Source organism: Melanerpes formicivorus, unplaced genomic scaffold (genome assembly GCF_026170545.1).
Source record: "Melanerpes formicivorus ecotype bairdi unplaced genomic scaffold, bMelFor1.0.p_v2 SCAF_1, whole genome shotgun sequence".
Classification (NCBI taxonomy): domain Eukaryota; kingdom Metazoa; phylum Chordata; class Aves; order Piciformes; family Picidae; genus Melanerpes; species Melanerpes formicivorus.
In genome coordinates this window covers 58,787,846-58,804,705 of record NW_027142353.1, presented here as the reverse complement: position 1 = coordinate 58,804,705, position 16,860 = coordinate 58,787,846, and the positions used below count along the sequence as shown (strand labels likewise).

The window sequence follows — 16,860 nt, the reverse complement described above, 5'->3', positions numbered from 1 at the left end:
ACCATCAAATTACAATACTAATTTTTATTCTGTTAGAATCACAGAACCACTAAGGTTGGAAAAGACCTTCAAGGTCACCATGTCCAACAGTAATACAACCAACACAACCACTAAGCTATATCCTGAAACACAACATCTACAGACTTCTTGAACACCTCCAGGGGTGTCATTTGCAACACTGTGGGAACTTCAGAAATCATAAAAGAATCATAGAAACATTTCAGTTGGAAAAGATCTTTGAGATCATGGAGTCCAATGATTCTCTAACTCTACCAAGGCTGGGATGAAATCATGTCACTCGGCACCACATCTCTGCCTCTTTTAAACACCTCCAGAGATGGGGATTTAACCACCTCCCTGGGGAGCCTATTCCAGTATTTGAGAACCCTTTCAGGGAAGAACTTTCTTGTGATATCCAAGAATGAAGATGGTGTTTGCTAGTTAGGAGCAGTATCTGTATTACTTAAATTTCTGACTCCCTAGTCGGCACATCTGAATTTTTCAGTGCAGCTACATGCAAGCCTTTGCATGTTAACACTGGGAGCATTTCTTCCTGAAATATTGCAATAGAATAGAATAGAATAGAATAGAATAGAGTAGAGTAGAGTAGAGTAGAGTAGAGTAGAGTAGAGTAGAGTAGAGTAGAGTAGAGTAGAATAGACCAAACCAGGTTAGAAGAGACCTTTGAGATCATCGAGTCCAACCTATCATCCAACACTATCTAATCAACTAAACCATGGCACCAAGCACCCCATCCAGTGAATTGTCTCCCTTCACACACATACATAATTATTTCAAGTTGAGGGAGAGAAAGAAAATTGTCTACATGATTAGCTTCAAACTTTACCTTTCTACTTACAATGATGCAGGGCTTACTACCACCTTATAAAATACAGAAAAGAAAGAAAAACTAGTTAAGGCTATTTACTATTTGATGCTATGAAGGCAAACTGCAATAGTTTCACATCTCAACCCAGAGGAGTTCAAGCATTTCATAGAATAGAATAGAATAGAATAGAATAGAATAGAATAGAATAGAATAGAATAGACCAGACCAGACCAGACCAGACCAGGTTGGAAGAGACCTTTGAGATCACTGAGTCCAACCTATCATCCAACACTATGTAATCAACTAAACCATGGCACCAAGCACCCCATCCAGTGTCTTCCTAAACACCTCCAGTGATGGTGACTCCACCACCTCCCTGGGCAGCCCATTCCTTTAGATTTGTTTAGGTAGGAATCCAGAAGCACTAATGTTAATTTGTAATCCATGGTCAAACATGCTAAGTGTAAAGTTTCCAATGATGTAGCTACATTGTGTATTTGTATATTTCAGAATAGCTCCATGGCTATAAAGTTGCCAATTTTATCCTACCAGTGGTTTCAGTATCTCTGTACCTGTGGTCTGCTGTATGAATTCTTGATTTCAGTTGTGAATGCTCCCCTGGTACCCAGAAGGGCAGCCTTGGCAAACAGATCAGGACTGCTCTCAGAGTAATTCATCAGCTTCCAGTCACCACAGTCCTTAACTCCCCATGTTCAAATCTTTCACGTGTTGGGTCAAATAACAGGGACAAGGGCTCTTGATACCTTTGGAACAGCTTCTCAAGACCTTTGTAAACGTCTCCATTATACTGTTCAGGAGTCCAGTATCATGCTTCTCTCTGGGGTGCATGTTAAAAAGCAAAGAGATAGCCACTTGGGTAAACTAGAATCTAACAGTGAGTAGATTGTGCCCTACTTCAAATTGCCAGAGTTACCTGATGGATTTGTGATTTGACAGTGAAAAACTTTTTCATTTGGGCTCAGCAAATTAAGGTTCACTAATATTTCATGACACCACAAAAATATCCCACAATTTATCCCTTCCCCTCTACAAACAAATACTTACCACTAAGTACATTTTAGGTCACCAAAGGAATAAATTTTTCTTCATAAATACCTAATGCCACATTTCTCAAATACCAGTTTCAAAGTAATGCATCAATTATACAAGTGACTGTGCACACCACACACCAACACAGAGGATTGTTGCAAGCAACAACCTGTCAGGAAGGGCAAGACTTAAAGCTACAGTAGCTACTTTGGCAAAACCCTAACAAAGTTGCTCACAGTCTCCTTTGCAACAAGCACAAGGTGAAGTACAATGCTGAAAAAGCACTCTGAAAGTTCTGGTGGTAAGGTGCTGTATAAAAATAATAATTACACTATGTTAGCAATGTTTGTCAAGGTGAAGAGAGCCAAACTTTGTGTTATCCAGCACAAGCAGGCTAAAAGGTCTTGCATTTCACGGCCCCATCTGAATGAGGAAAGAAAACAAGCTCAGAGAAAGTGCTTTCTGGTTTTCATTAGTCAGGTCATTAAGGCCAGCCTGTGTGGTTGCTGACAACAGCATCAGCTAAATGAGGATTAACATTTGCTCCAAGCAGCCTGTAATAAGACTGCAGACACAAACACCAAAAGCTGTAAAATTTGTACCATGCCACCCCGGAAAGAAGTGGAAAAGATCAAAGACACTGCCAAAGGCCAAGGTCCAGGCCACATAATAAATGGAGGTCATTAGGTGACAGTTTCTCAAATATGCCCAGAAGGGATAGAGAGATGTCACCTAGGGAGGCAGCCTAAACTACTTCCTCCCTTGCTCATAGAAACCCTGACTAACACTTTCCTGGGGCCAACTCTATTTTCCATTCCAGCTCTCACCAAGGCCAGAAAAAACTCTGCATGCCACTGCAGAGACCATGCAATTTTCTCATTTTTAACTCTTCTCAACCTCTAACTCTTCACATGATAATCACCACCACTCGGTAGATAACTTCTCCATCAAGAAGAAGGAAAAAAGCCTTAATCTCCAACAAGCAATCAGAAGAAACTCTACAGCACACCACCAGAGCAAGACAGCATGAAAAACTATCCAACACAGAGAGCAATGCAGTATGCCCAGGCGGCCAGGAGGACCCATGGCATCCTGGCCTGCATCAAGAACAGTGTGGCCAGCAGGAGCAGGGAGGTCATTCTGCCCCTGTACACTGCACTGGTTAGGCCACACCTTGAGTAATGTGTCCAGTTCTGGGCCCCTCAGTTTAGGAAGGATGTTGACTTGCTGGAGCATGTCCAGAGAAAGGCAACAAAGTTGGTGAGGGGCTTGGAACACAAGCCCTATGAGGAGAGGCTGAAGGAGCTGGGGCTGCTTAGCCTGGAAAAGAGGAGACTCAGGGGTGACCTTATTGCTGTCTACAACTACCTGAAGGGGGGTTGTAGACAGGCAGAGGTTGGTCTCTTCTCCCAGGCAGCCAGCACCAGAACAAGAGGACACAGTCTCAGGCTGCATCAGGGGAGGTTCAGGCTGGAGGTCAGGAAGAAGTTCTACACAGAGAGAGTGATTGCCCACTGGAATGGGCTGCCCGGGGAGGTGGTGGAGTCGCCATCATTGGAGGTGTTCAGGAGGAGACTTGACAGGGTGCTTGGTTGCATGGGTTAGTTGATTAGGTGGTGTTGGATGATAGGTTGGACACGATGATCTTGAAGGTCTCTTCCAACCTGGTCTATTCTATTCTATTCTATTCTATTCCACACCCATCAAAAAAAAACCCCAACCACGTAACAGAGGGCAACCATGAAGTACCAAAATATTGTGTCACAGCACAGATGCAAGAGTAATTCAAAATTGAATTATTGCTAGCTTTTAACAAACAAAGAGGAAAAAATGTGCTCATGCTCAGAAAAAGTACACACCCCTGCACTCACAAAACATCTATCAGATTGTTTTCTCTTTCTAAACTTGCAAACTGAAACAGCAGTGTCATGAACTGTCACACTCATCAAAACACCGTGCTATTTCTGGAGCTTAATAACAGTTTGCTTGTCAACACTTAATTATTTGATTACCAAGCATTATCATAAACATCACCAGCTGCTGGGTTTTACCAGTGCAGCTGGGAGGACAGACTACACAAAGAAAAGAATAGGCTTCCAAAATGTAAAAGGAATCTCGATTAGTGGGATGATACTTCTTCAAAAGAAGTGGAAGTTCATATAACCAGCAAAAAAATAGGCAACAATAAAGAAATGTTACCAAAAATCAACAAGAAGCAATTCTGCTGCTTGCTTTAAAGGGCACTAAGGAAATCTATTTCTGTAACTGTTTCAAAATCTACTAAATATTTAATCTCCTGATGATCACAGTATCACCAAGATTGGAAGAGACCTCAAAGATCATCAAGTCCAACCTGTCACCACAGACCTCATGACTAAACCATGGCACCAGGTGCCACGTCCAATCCCCTCTTGAACACCTCCAGGGATGGTGACTCCACCACCTCCCTGGGCAGCACATTCCAATAACGAATAACTCTCTCTGTGAGTTGTAGAGAGCAATGAGGTCACCCCTGAGCCTCCTCTTCTCCAGGCTAAACAATCCCAGCTCCCTCAGCTTCTCCTCATAGGGCTTGTGTTCAAGGCCTCTCACCAGCCTTTTTGCCCTTCTCTGGACACATTCAAGTGTCTCAATGTCCTTCCTAAACTGAGGGGTCCAGAACTGGACACAGGACTTAAGGTGTGGCCTAACCAGAGCAGAGTACAGGGGCACAATGACTTCCCTGCTCCTAATGCAGGCCAGGATGCCATTGGCCTTCTTGGCCACCTGGGCACACTGCTGGCTCATATTCAGGCAGCTGCCGATCAGCACCCCCAGGTCCCTCTCTGTTTGGGAGCTCTCCAGCCACTCTGACCCCAGCCTGTAGCTCTGCATGGGGTTGCTGTGGCCAAAGTGCAGCACTTGTTACTTAGACTTGTTAAATGCCATCCCATTGGACTCTGTCCATCTGTCCAGTCGGTGGAGGTCCCTCTGCAGAGCCTTTCTGCCCTCTAACTGACTAACATCTGCTCCCAATGATTATGGATATGGAATCTGCAAGGGTGATTTGGGGAGGATTACTTCCAAAGAAATAGTGAGCATTCTCTCAGACTCTTCACACTGTCCTAACTGTCAAGAACCAGAGCTTAAGAACTCCCTTTATCCTTGACCCACTTCAACTTAAATAGGATAAAATGCTTATTATACTCTTTTGCTAGCATAGTCTAAAACTGTGGTACAGTAAAGGCAGCAGGGGAGCTACTAACCTTCAACACATCTACTCCTTAGTAAAACTTTCAGTTCTTACTGCAAGGAAAATAAATAGTTCAAGAGCATATATATGATGATGAAGACAGTAATTCCACAAGCAACAGCAATGATAAACTTCTGATCACTACTGTACATTTCAGTGCTACCCAATCCACCCAAGAGAAGCCCTGGGAGTCATGAGTCTGCCTTAGATTTAGGCTGCTCAGAAGTCAAAATATTACACCTTGGAAAAATAACAGACTTTAGAACGTGCCTTTTGCCCTTTCAGTAAGGAGATGAAAAGTCATGGTTGGAAGCACAGATACTGAAATTCCAGCAGGAGTAGGGACGTGATCATGCCGCTGTACTTGGCCATGGTGAGGCCACAGCTTGAGCACTGCTTTCAGTTCTGGGTGCCACACTAACAAGAAAGATATTGGGGTCTTGCAGCATGTCCAGAGAAAAGCAAGAAGGATGGAGAGGGGTTTGGAGGGCATGTTATAAGAGGAGTCGATGAGGGAACTGGGATTGTTTAGTCTGGAGAAGGGAAGGCTAGAGGGAGAATCATAGAATTAGTCAGGGTTGGAAGGGACCACAAGGATCATCTAGTTCCAACCCCCCTGCCATGGGCAGGGACACCCCACACTAGATCAGGCTGGCTAGAGCCTTATCCAGCCTGGTCTTAAATACCTCCAGGGATGGGGCCTCAACCACCTCCCTGGACAACCCATTCCAGGGTTTCACCACTCTCATGGTGAAGAACTTCCTCCTCACATCCAGACTGAATCTCCCCACCTCCAGTTTCAGATCTCACTGCTCCCTACAACTACCTGAAAAGAGGCTGTAGTAAGGCCAGTGTTGGTCACTTCTCCCAAGTAACTAACAACAGGACAAAAGGAAACGGGTTGAAGATGTGCCAGGGAAGGTTTAGATTGGATATTAGGAAAAATTTCTTCACTGAAAGAGTGATGAGGCATTGGAGCAGGCTGCCCAGAGAGGCAGTGGAGTCGCCATCCAAGGAGGTGTTCAAGAAACATGTAGATGTGGTGCTTCAGGATACAGTTTAGTAGTCATGGTAGTTCAGTTATAGTTGGACTCAAGGATCTTAAAGGTTTTTTCCAACCTTTATGGTTCCATGAAATAGGAAAGCATAACTGCTGATTAGCATCCAGATCTAAAACATACATTGCAATGGAGTGGAGGCCCAGCTGTCCATGTTTGTGACAGGATCAAAAAAACAAATGTTGGTTGGGGTCAGGTGTGGAGAAAAAAATCAACAACAAAGCCCTAGAGACACATTGACAGGCTTTATCCTTGCCCTGCCCAGACGGGTTTCCCTTTGGGTAAGCTGCAACCTCCATGCTACTGAGTGTTTTTAGAATAGAATAGAAAAGAATAAGAATAAGAATAAGAATAAGAATAAGAATAAGAATAAGAATAAGAATAAGAAAGAATAAGAAAGAATAAGAATAAGAATAAGAATAAGAATAAGAATAAGAATAAGAATAAGAATAAGAATAAGAATAAGAATAAGAATAAGAATAAGAATAGAAATAGAATTAACCAGGTTGGAAAAAAAACTAAAGATCATCAAGTCCAACCTATCATCCAACAATATCTAATGAACTAAACCATAGCACCAAGCACCCCATCCAGTCTGTTCCTAAACACCTCCAGTGATGGTGACTCCACCATCTCCCTGGGCAGCCCATACCAATGGGCAATCACTCTCTCTATGAAGAACTTCTTCCTAACATCTAGCTAAACTTCCCCTGGCACAGCTTGAGACTGTGTCCTCTTGCTCTGGTGCTGGCTGCCCAGGAGAAGAGACTAACCCCCACCTGGTTACAACCTCCCTTCAGGTACTTGTAGAAAGGAATCAGGTCTCCTCTGAGCCTCCTCTTCTCCAGGCTAAGCAACCCCAGCTCACTCAGCCTCTCCTCACAGGGCTTGTGCTCCAAAACACTCCACAACTTTGTTGCCCTTCTCTGGACACCTTCCAGCAAGTCAACATCTTTCCTAAACTGAGGGGCCCAGAACTGGACACAGGACTCAAGGTGTGGCCTAAGCATTGCTGAGTACAGGGGCAGAATGACCTCCCTGCTCCTGCTAGCCACACTGTTCCTGATAGAGGCCAGGATGCCATTTGCCTTCTCTTAAAGCTGTACAGTGATTTCTGCAGTTACGTTCCTATCAGCAGCAATCATAAAAACTCTGTATCACAGATGTCAATAAACCATGTTGTTTGTGCATCTGACTGCTGAAATGCAGCTGGACCTACAGCAAACCAGGCTGTTTGTACACCTGGTGTGGCACCTATAATCATGGGAAATTGTGGTGGTTATTTGTGCACCCCACTGCTCCCTTTGAAGGGAACCAAACCTACAGCAAAACTGGGCTGTTAGTGTGTCTGGTGTCAGACAACAAAAACCCATTCTAACTGGCATCCTTAATAAAGAGGTAAGTCCAGGCACACCTAGCCCCTCTGGTCTCTGAGGACTTGACTAGAATGCAAGGGGGTTAATCTCTTACTAAATCTACCCCCCAATTCACACAACAGTCATACAGCAAAAGTTTCTCAATGGCCATACATAGACCAAGCACCTCTAATGACTAAATACTGTAGAAAACAATGCCATTGTCTCCAGACCTCTTCCTGCACACCACAAAAAAGCAGACTTGAAAAAAGCACAGTGCCTAGTATTTCACCAATTATACTCCATATTGCTTCCCTGTATTGAATTTCTCAGCACTTTGTAATTCTCAGAACCAAGACTTGAATCATCGAATCAATAAGGTTGGAAAAGACCTCAAAGATCATCAAGTCCAACCTGTCAGCCAACACCTCATGACTACTAAACCATGGCACCATGTGCCACGTCCAATCCCCTCTTGAACACCTCCAGGGACGGTGACTCCACCACCTCCCTGGGCAGCCCATTCCAACAGCTAACAACTCTCTCTGTGAAGAACTTTCTCCTCATCTCAAGCCTGAACTTCCCCTGGCACAGCTTGAGACTGTGTCCTCATGTTCTGGTGGTGGTTGCCTGGGAGAAGAGACCAACCCCCTCCTGGCTACAACCTCCCTGCAGGTAGTTGTAGACAGCAAATCTAGTATCCCAACTGAAAAATGTACAATGAAGACCAGGGAAGCTGACAGAAGTAGATACAGGGTTAAGCCCCAAGTGAGGCATCTTCAAAATATTCTTGTATTCTGTGGCAATCTGAGGCCCAGCAGTTTTTCAGTCAATAACTTTCAAAGTGAATTTTTACCTTTAGGCTATCCTTCTCTGGATAGAAATGAAGTGTCAGTATTTGCAACATGCTATACAAAAGCACCTACAAGTGCATCTCCTGAGAGTTCATTTCTTTTGTCTGCTCCAAGCTGCCTACCTGCAAATCAACTTAATAGGATGTAGTTCTTGCATTGAAATAAACAGTAGATAGCAAATCTCTATTCCCTGCTCCACAAACCCTTGGACAGATGGTACCAAGATCATCTCCAACACAACCTAAGTTATACTGTGATACTGTGTGATACTGTGATACCTTTCTTCAAGACTACTGACTTCTCCTTGTGATGCAGGGACCTGGAGAGAAAGCTGTCTGTGTTGCTGACTGTTCTAGTCATGTCTTAATGATATGTTTTAGTTATATTGCTTTCTTAAGGGAATCATGTAGTATTTTCTTCTATGGACCAGTAACAGTGGGATGCATCTCCAGTGTCTCATTTAGTGTCTCAGAAATGTAAAGCCTCAACAAGGACAAGCTGCAGACAAGCTGCTCTGTCCAGTTCTGGGCCCCTCAGTTTAAGAAGGACATTGAGTCCAGAGAAGGGCAACAAGGCTGGTGAGAGCACAAGCCCTTGAGCACAAGCCCTATGAGGAGAGGCTGAGGGAGCTGGGAATGTTTAGCCTGGAGAAGAGGAGGCTCAGGGGTGACCTCATCGCCCTCTACAGCTACCTGAAAGGTGGTTGTAGCCAAGAAGGGGTTGGTCTCTTCTCCCAGGCAACCAGCACCAGAACAAGAGGACACAGTCTCAAGCTGCACCAGGGGAAGTTTAGGCTCGAGGTGAGGAGAAAGTTCTTCACAGAGAGAGTCATTGGAATGGGCTGCCCAGGGAGGTGGTGGAGTCGCCATCCCTCGAGGTGCTCAAGAGGGGATTGGACGTGGCACTTGGTGCCATGGTCTAGTCATGAGGTCTGTGGTGACAGGTTGGACTCGCTGATCCTCGAGGTCTCTTCCAACCTTAGCAATACTGTGATATTATACAGAAATCACTAAGACACCTGTGTAACCACTTCCTTGTTCTTTGATCCTTTCTCAGTATCTTTGAACACTTGATTAGCTGTTGTCTGAGCAACAAAGCATGATCTTTCTAGAGCTATTTACTCCCCAGCTGTTAGTCTTGCATGGTAAAAAGTCAACTCTGAGCCCACTGTTGTGTACAGAAAATTAGAACTGCCTTGCTGCATGATCACAGGAACACAGAACCATAGAATGGTTTGGGTTGGAAGGGACCTTAAAGACTATCCAGTTCTAACCCCTCTGCTGTTGCTCAAGGCCCCATCCAACCTGGCTTTGAATACCTCCAGGGTTAGAGCTTCCACAGCTTCTCTGGGCAACTCATTCCAGTGTCTCACAACACATATGGGGAAAAATTTTTTCCTAATGTCCATCTGAATCTAGCTTCCAGTTTGAAGCCATTACTCATTATCCTATCACTACATGTTTTTACAAAGTCCTCCTCCAGTTATTCTGCAGGCCATATTCAAATACTGAAAGGCTGCAGTGAAGTCTACCCAGATCCTTCACTTCACCAGTCTGAACAACCCCAGCCCTCCAAGCCTGTCCTCATGGGAGGGCTGCTTGACTTCTGATCATCTTTGCAGCTCTCCTCAGGACCTGCTCCAACAGTTCCCCATCCATCTTGCACTGGGGACGCCAGTGACAAGGAGAGGGAGTTGTCTTTTATGTGTTGTTTAAAGAACAGCAGAGTGCTGTGGCTGTTTAGCCTAAAGAAGGCCAGGAAGGAGGCCAGGAAGTGAGGGTGGTGTTGTTTTATCGATGTACAGAAGGATCTGAAGAGGAGGCATAACGAAGACTGGCTCTGTCCAAAGGTGTAAGCACAGAAACACACAGCAAGTGAAATATCAAACGATTCCATACCGCTATAAGTGGCAAAACGTACAAGCTCAGACGGCTGCCACTCAAATCTAAGTTCCGATTGCTTTCTGACACTCCTGGTACCGCGGCCCGACTACCCTCGGGGCTCACCCCACGGCGACTCCCGCCTCTAACTGCCGCTTGCCAGGCCTGAGCGCAGGAGGCCGCGGCCAGGGCTGCCCTCAGGAGAGCACAGACCCTGCCCAAGACACGACTGCTCCAGCACCCGGCCTCCAGCCGAGAAGGGGCTAAGCGGCCCCCAGAGAAAGCTTGGACTGCACTGGGCCGGGCCGAGCCGAGCCGAGCCGAGCCGAGCCGAGCCGAGCCGAGCCGTGCCGTGCCGTGCCAGGCACCCCACCTGCGCCAGCAGCGCCTCCCGCTCCCGCTGTCGCTGCTCCTTGCGCGCCGCCAAGCTCCGCTCGCTCTCAAAGCCGGACGCCATGGCCGTTTCACCCGGAAACGAAAGCTGCGCAGACGCCGCGCAGCAGCTCTGCCGCACGGCGAGCGAGGGACACTGTCGTAATCGGCGTCCCTGGCAGCGCGGGCGGGCCGGGGCGGGCGCCCCCGGCGCTGCTTCATAGAGTGCGCCGGTTGGAACGGACCTCTAGAGCTCATGTAGTCCAACCTCTCTGCAGTGAGCAAGGGCTTCCCCAACTAGATCAGAGCCCTGTCAAGCCTGATTTCTAATGTCTCCAGAGATGGGGCCTCAACCACTTGCCTGTGCAACGTGCTCCAGTGTTCCACCACCCCCGTAGCAAAGAACTTCCTAACGCCCAGTCTAAATCTAGCCTTCTCTAGTTTAAAACCATTGCTTCTTGTCCTACTGCTATATGTCCTCCTTGTAAACAGTCCCCAGCTTTTCTGTAGGTCCCCTTCAGGTATCGGAAGGCTATTACAAGGCTTCCCCAGAGACCTCTCCAGGCTGAACAGATCCAAATCGCTCAGCCTGTGCTTGTAGGAGAGCTGGTCCACCTCTCCAATCACTTTGTGGCCCTCCTCTGGACCCGCTCCATCAGGCCTATGTCCTTCTCGTGCTGAGGGCCCCAGAGCCAGACACAGTACTCTGGAGCAGAGTGGCAGAATCACCTCTCTCAATCTGCTGGCCATGCTTCTTTTGATGCAGCCTAGGATGTGATCAGCCTTCTGGGCTGCAAGTGCTCATCGCTGGCTCATGACCAGCCTTTTCTCCATTGGCACCCCCAAGCCCTTTTCCATAGGGCTGCTCTCTGTCACCTCATCCCCTATCCTCTATTGATAATGAAGATTGTTCTGATCCAGGTGGAGGACCTTGCACTTGGATTTGCTAAACCTCTCCAGCTTGTGCAGGTCACTCTAGATCAAATCCTGTGTCTCTGGCATATCAACCGCACCACTCAGCTTGGTGTCATCTGCAAACTCACTGAGGGTGAACACGATCTCACTATCTCATCAATGAAGATACTAAACAACGCTGGTCACAATATGGACCCCTGAGGGACACCACCCATCTCCATCTTGACATCAAGCCATTGACCACTACCCTCTGGATGCAAGCATCCATCTAATTCCTTACCCACTAAACAGTCCACACCTTGAATCCATATCTCTACAACCCAGAAGGAAGGGCATTGTGGGGAACTGTGTCAAATGTCTTATACAAGCCCAGATAGATGACATCCATTGCCCTTCCCTTGTTCACTGATGCAGTCACTTGATTGTAGAAGGCCACTAGATTGGTCAGACAGGACTCACTTTTAGTAAAGCCATGCTGGCTGTCTCAAATCAGATTTGAGACAGACTCCTGTCTCAGTTTCTTTGAGATGAGATCATAGCGTTACTAGTGTGTCTGATGCGAACTGTTCACAGTTGCTACGTAACAACATGAATTAGGTAAAGGCCTGAGTGAAGTGGTTGGGTAATTTGTTAGCTATTTGCATGGGACAGTATGTTTTCAGAGTGATAATGGTAATTTAATCATCCTCTTCATGGTGGTATTAAATGTGTAGATCGTATTTGCATCTTTGTTCAATTTATGCTATGATAGTTAAGCTATGAAGATGAATCTGTTGTAGATAACCAATAGCTTCTTAGGCTCTGTTTGGAAAAGCAGCCTGTGAAACCCCTTTGGGAAGCCATGTAGAAAGCAAACAGATGGCTATAAAAGATGTTCCTGCAAGACTGACTCAGTCCCCGGCTATATGTAGCAAAGGACACTGGTTGAGATAGAAGCAAGAGAAGAGCATGTTTGACCAAGTAAGAAAAGCCTCTTTTCTGATTGTGATGTGCTCTTCTTAGAAGCAAACTGGTTTCTTTCCACTCAGTGTTGTCACTTGCTCCAGGCAGCCAGAACATCTCAGGTTGGTGCTTCCTAATTCACTCAGCACGTGACCAGGCATATTTGCCTGATAGATTTATATTAAATCTATTAAACAGCAAATTGATAGTCCATCTGCATCTGTCCTATGAGAAGAGGCTGAAAGACCTGGGGCTCTTTAGCCCAGAGAATATAAGACTGGGAGGGGGTCTTATCAACACTTAGAAACACAAAAAGGGCAGGTGTCAGAAAGATGGGGCAGGACTCTTTTCAGTGGCACCCAGTGACAGGACAAGGGGCAATGGGCACAAACTACAATACTGGAGGTTTCATTTAAATGTAAGTGAAAACTTCTTTACTTTGAGGGTGACAGAACACTGGAGCAGGCTTTCCAGAGAGGCTGTGGTGTCTTCTTCTCTGGAGAATTTTAAACCCCTCCTGGACACATTCCTGTGCAACCTGATCTAGAAGAACCTGCTTTAGCTGGGAGCTTTGACTAGATGATCTCCAGAGGTCCATTCCAACCCCTACTATTCTGTGATTCTGTGATTCTTTGAGCTGACCCTAATAGTTGTGAATAAGTGAGTTTAGGAAGTATTTGGAAGGACTGCATGAGAGCAGAAAGCCTGGCAACTGTGGCAGAGCATGGATAGCAATAGCTTTGGACAATTTCTTCCACCAGTAGTGGAATGGGAACAGGAAATGTGTTTCCTGCAGCAGAAAGTGACAGACAAAGAAGAGAACTCAAAGTAGAATGTGAGCTTTTGCAGCATTTGATGTTATTCTTGGTGTCTGTAACTCTCTACAACACTAATAAGAGGATACTTAAATTTTCATTTAAAACCACATTTCCAGTACCCCTGTTTTTAGGAGAGAAACTGCGCTATAATGTCCTCTAGAATCTCAACATCTGAAGAACAATAACAACTGGAAAGCTATTTATAAATACAATCATTCTGCTATTGGAGTTTTGAGAGTTGAGTTTAATTTTGAAGTCAGCAGTTAGGGAAAGAGTGACATAATTTAGTTTAGCCTTATTTCTTTCAATATGTCAGATAATTCCTCACATCCTTAGAAATCTCCAGTGAGACTAGAAAATGTGTTTTTAGATTAGAAAACAGTGTGCCCAGGAAGCCAAGAGGGCCAATGGCATCCTGGCCTGTATCAGGAACAATGTGGCCAGCAGGAACAGGGAGGTCATTCTGCCCATGTACACTGCACTGGTTAGGCCACACCTCGAGTACTGTGTCCAGTTCTGGGCCCCTCAGTTTAGGAAAGATGTTGAGTTGCTGGAGCATGTCCAGAGAAGGGCAACAAAGCTGGGGAGGGGTTTGGAACACAAGCCCTATGAGGAGAGGCTGAGGGAGCTGGGGTTGCTTAGCCTGGAGAAGAGAAGGCTCAGGGTGAGACCTTATTGCTCTCTACAACTACCTGAAGGGAGGTTGTGGACAGGCAGAGGTTGGTCTCTTCTCCCCAGCAACTAGCACCAGAAGAAGAGGACACAGTCTCAGGCTGCATCAGGGGAGGTTTAGGCTGGATGTTAGGAAGAAATTCTACACAGAGAGAGTGATTGCCCATTGGAATGGGCTGCCGGGGGAGGTGGTGGAGTCACCATCACTGGAGGTGTTCAGGAGGAGACTTCATAGTGTGCTTAGTTGCATGGTTTAGTTGATTGGGTGGTGTTGGATAATAGGTTGGACACGATGATCTTGAAGGTCTCTTCCAACCTGGTCTGGTCTGGTCTGGTCTGGTCTGGTCTGGTCTGGTCTATTCTATTCTATTCTATTCTATTCTATTCTATTCTATTCTATTCTATTCTATTCTATTCTATTCTATTTCCTTAGTGTACCATTTTTAATGGTCAGTGGGCACCTCTGCTCAGTCATCTCAGTCTCAGTGCCATAATTAAGCATGCTAATCAACCAATAATGCTTCAGAGATATTGATCTTTGCAGAACTCCTGGAGGGCGGTGCTGGCCTTGCAGAGTGAATTACTATTTCCCATTTAATGGCACATTTTACATTTGCTATGAAGGAAGCTGGTGACTCTCCAACTGACCTGTGTTATAAACCTCCATGCTGCTAACCTTGACTACTAGCCTTTGGTGCTCTGTTTGGTATTTTATTTTTATATGAAAAGGGTTGGAGAAAAAAATCTTCTCCACTCAGTGTGATCCTGTGGAGCTCTCTTTACATGAAAGGCAATGCCTCACTAGGGAAAAGAGGTTCTTTACTTTGAGAATATGAAATGTTTTTTCCACAGTGCCACTGGAGAATTTCTTACTTCAATTTTAATAACACATTTTGAAGTCTTCATACTAAAGAAGCACAGTATTGAGTAGGATGCTGAGAAAAGGAGAGAGAGGGGGTGCACTCAATTAACAATGTACTTAGTTTGAGTTAATTCTCTTTCTGTTGACTTTTTTTACACCACCTGGCTTTCAGTTGCCATTGGTTCTGCTGAACAGTCATTTACAGTATCACAGTATCACAGTATAAATAAGGTTGGAAAGGACCTCGATCATCGAGTCCAACCTATCAACACAGACCTCATGACTAGACCATGGCACCAAGTGCCACGTCCAATCTCCTCTTGAACACCTCCAGGGATGGTGACTCCACCACCTCCCCAGGCAGCACATTCCAATGACGAACGACTCGCTCAGTGAAGAACTTCCTCCTTACCTTGAGTCTAAACCTCTCCTGGCGCAGCTTGAGACTGTGTCCCCTTGTTCTGGTGCTGCTTGCCTGGGAGAAGAGACCAACCCCTTCCCGGCTACAACCACCTTTCAGGTAGTTGTAGAGGGCAATGAGGTCACCCCTGAGCCTCCTCCAGGCTAAACAATCCCAGCTCCCTCAGCCTCTCCTCATAGGGCTTGTGCTCAAGGCCTCTCCCCAGCCTTGTTGCCCTTCTCTGGACACACTCAAGTGTTTCGATGTCCTTCTTAAACTGAGGGGCCCAGAACTGGACACAGTACTCAAGGTGTGGCCTAACCAATGCAGAGTACAGGGGCACAATGACTTCCCTGCTCCTGCTAGCCACACTATTCCTAATGCAGGCCAGGATGCCATTGGCCCTTCTGGCCACCTGGGCACACTGCTGGCTCATATTCAGGCAGCTGTCGATCAGCACCCCCAGGTCCCTCTCTATTTGGGAGCTCTCCAGCCACTCCGACCCCAGCCTGTAGCTCTGCATGGGATTGCCGTAGCCGAAGTGCAGCACCTGGCACTTGGACTTGTTGAAAGCCATCCCATTGGACTCTGCCCATCTGTCCAGTTGGTCAAGATCCCTCTGCAGAGCCTTTCTACCCTCTGACTAACATCTGCTCCTAACTTGGTGTCATCTGCAAACTTGCTGATGACTGACTCTACCCCCTCATCTAGATCATCAATGAAGATGTTAAAGAGGATGGGGCCCAGCACTGATCCCTGGGGGACACCACTGGTGACTGGCTGCCAGCTGGCTGTGGCACCATTCACCACCACTCTCTGGGCCCGGCCCTCCAGCCAGTTCCTAACCCAGCACATAGTGTAGTGGTCCAAGCCACGAGCTGACAGCTTAGACAGCAGTTTGCTGTGGGGGACAGTGTCAAAGGCCTTGCTGAAGTCCAGGTAGACCACATCCACAGGCCTCCCCATGTCCACCAGACGGGTCACCTGATCATTTACATTCAACTCTGAGGGATTACTTAGACTGGGATGGGAATTTTCAATGACTTGTCTCAGAAATAAAATGTCAGTCCTTGGAGAAATTGCATAGAGGTTAAAAAAAAACAAACCTCAAACCCCAACAAAACCACACACCATGAATGACGCATCTTGCCTTCGCAGAAACTTCATTATGTGTCCCCAGGAGAAAATTTAAGCAACTGCGTCTAAACTCAGTGCTGTAAAATGATAGAACACCTTGCCCAGAAATCAATGCAGCAGCAATGCCTGGGTTATTAGTTGCTCATTCCTGAATTGTGCAGTGAGCACCTGAATTGAAACAAAACAAAAAACCCAGACAACTTTCTGCTGTCCATCAAAAATAGTGCTCCTGGCAGCAACAAAAGAGCCCCTGTGACATTGAGAATCCTGACAGCCTGCCTTGGAAAGGAGAGCTGAAATGGCAGTGAAAACAAACAGGGAGACTGTGGCAGATCGAAGAATGATTCACCCATTGTTCCCTAATCAATAGCAAATCGTGTGTCGGTTGCCCCTGAGCCATAGGTGTTTTCTTAACTTGCTCAGCTACTTTGAAAACCAGTGATCGCTTCAGCGATAGTTGAGTAGACCAGGAAGATGGGCTTTA

The 16,860-nt window shown here is 46.1% G+C and overlaps 1 protein-coding gene across 2 annotated transcripts in view; it reads right to left on the bottom strand.

Annotated features, from left to right (window-relative positions):
• CWF19L2 (CWF19 like cell cycle control factor 2) overlaps window positions 1–10,734 on the bottom strand; it is an 89,427-nt gene extending 78,693 nt beyond the window's left edge. For both annotated transcript variants that reach the window (XM_068144832.1, XM_068144841.1), the window contains exon 1: window positions 10,632–10,734. In XM_068144832.1, the coding sequence (XP_068000933.1) occupies window positions 10,632–10,715 (84 nt within the window). In that variant the 5' untranslated portion in view covers window positions 10,716–10,734. The remainder of the gene's footprint in view (window positions 1–10,631) is intronic.
• Between the last annotated feature and the right edge of the window lie 6,126 nt (window positions 10,735–16,860).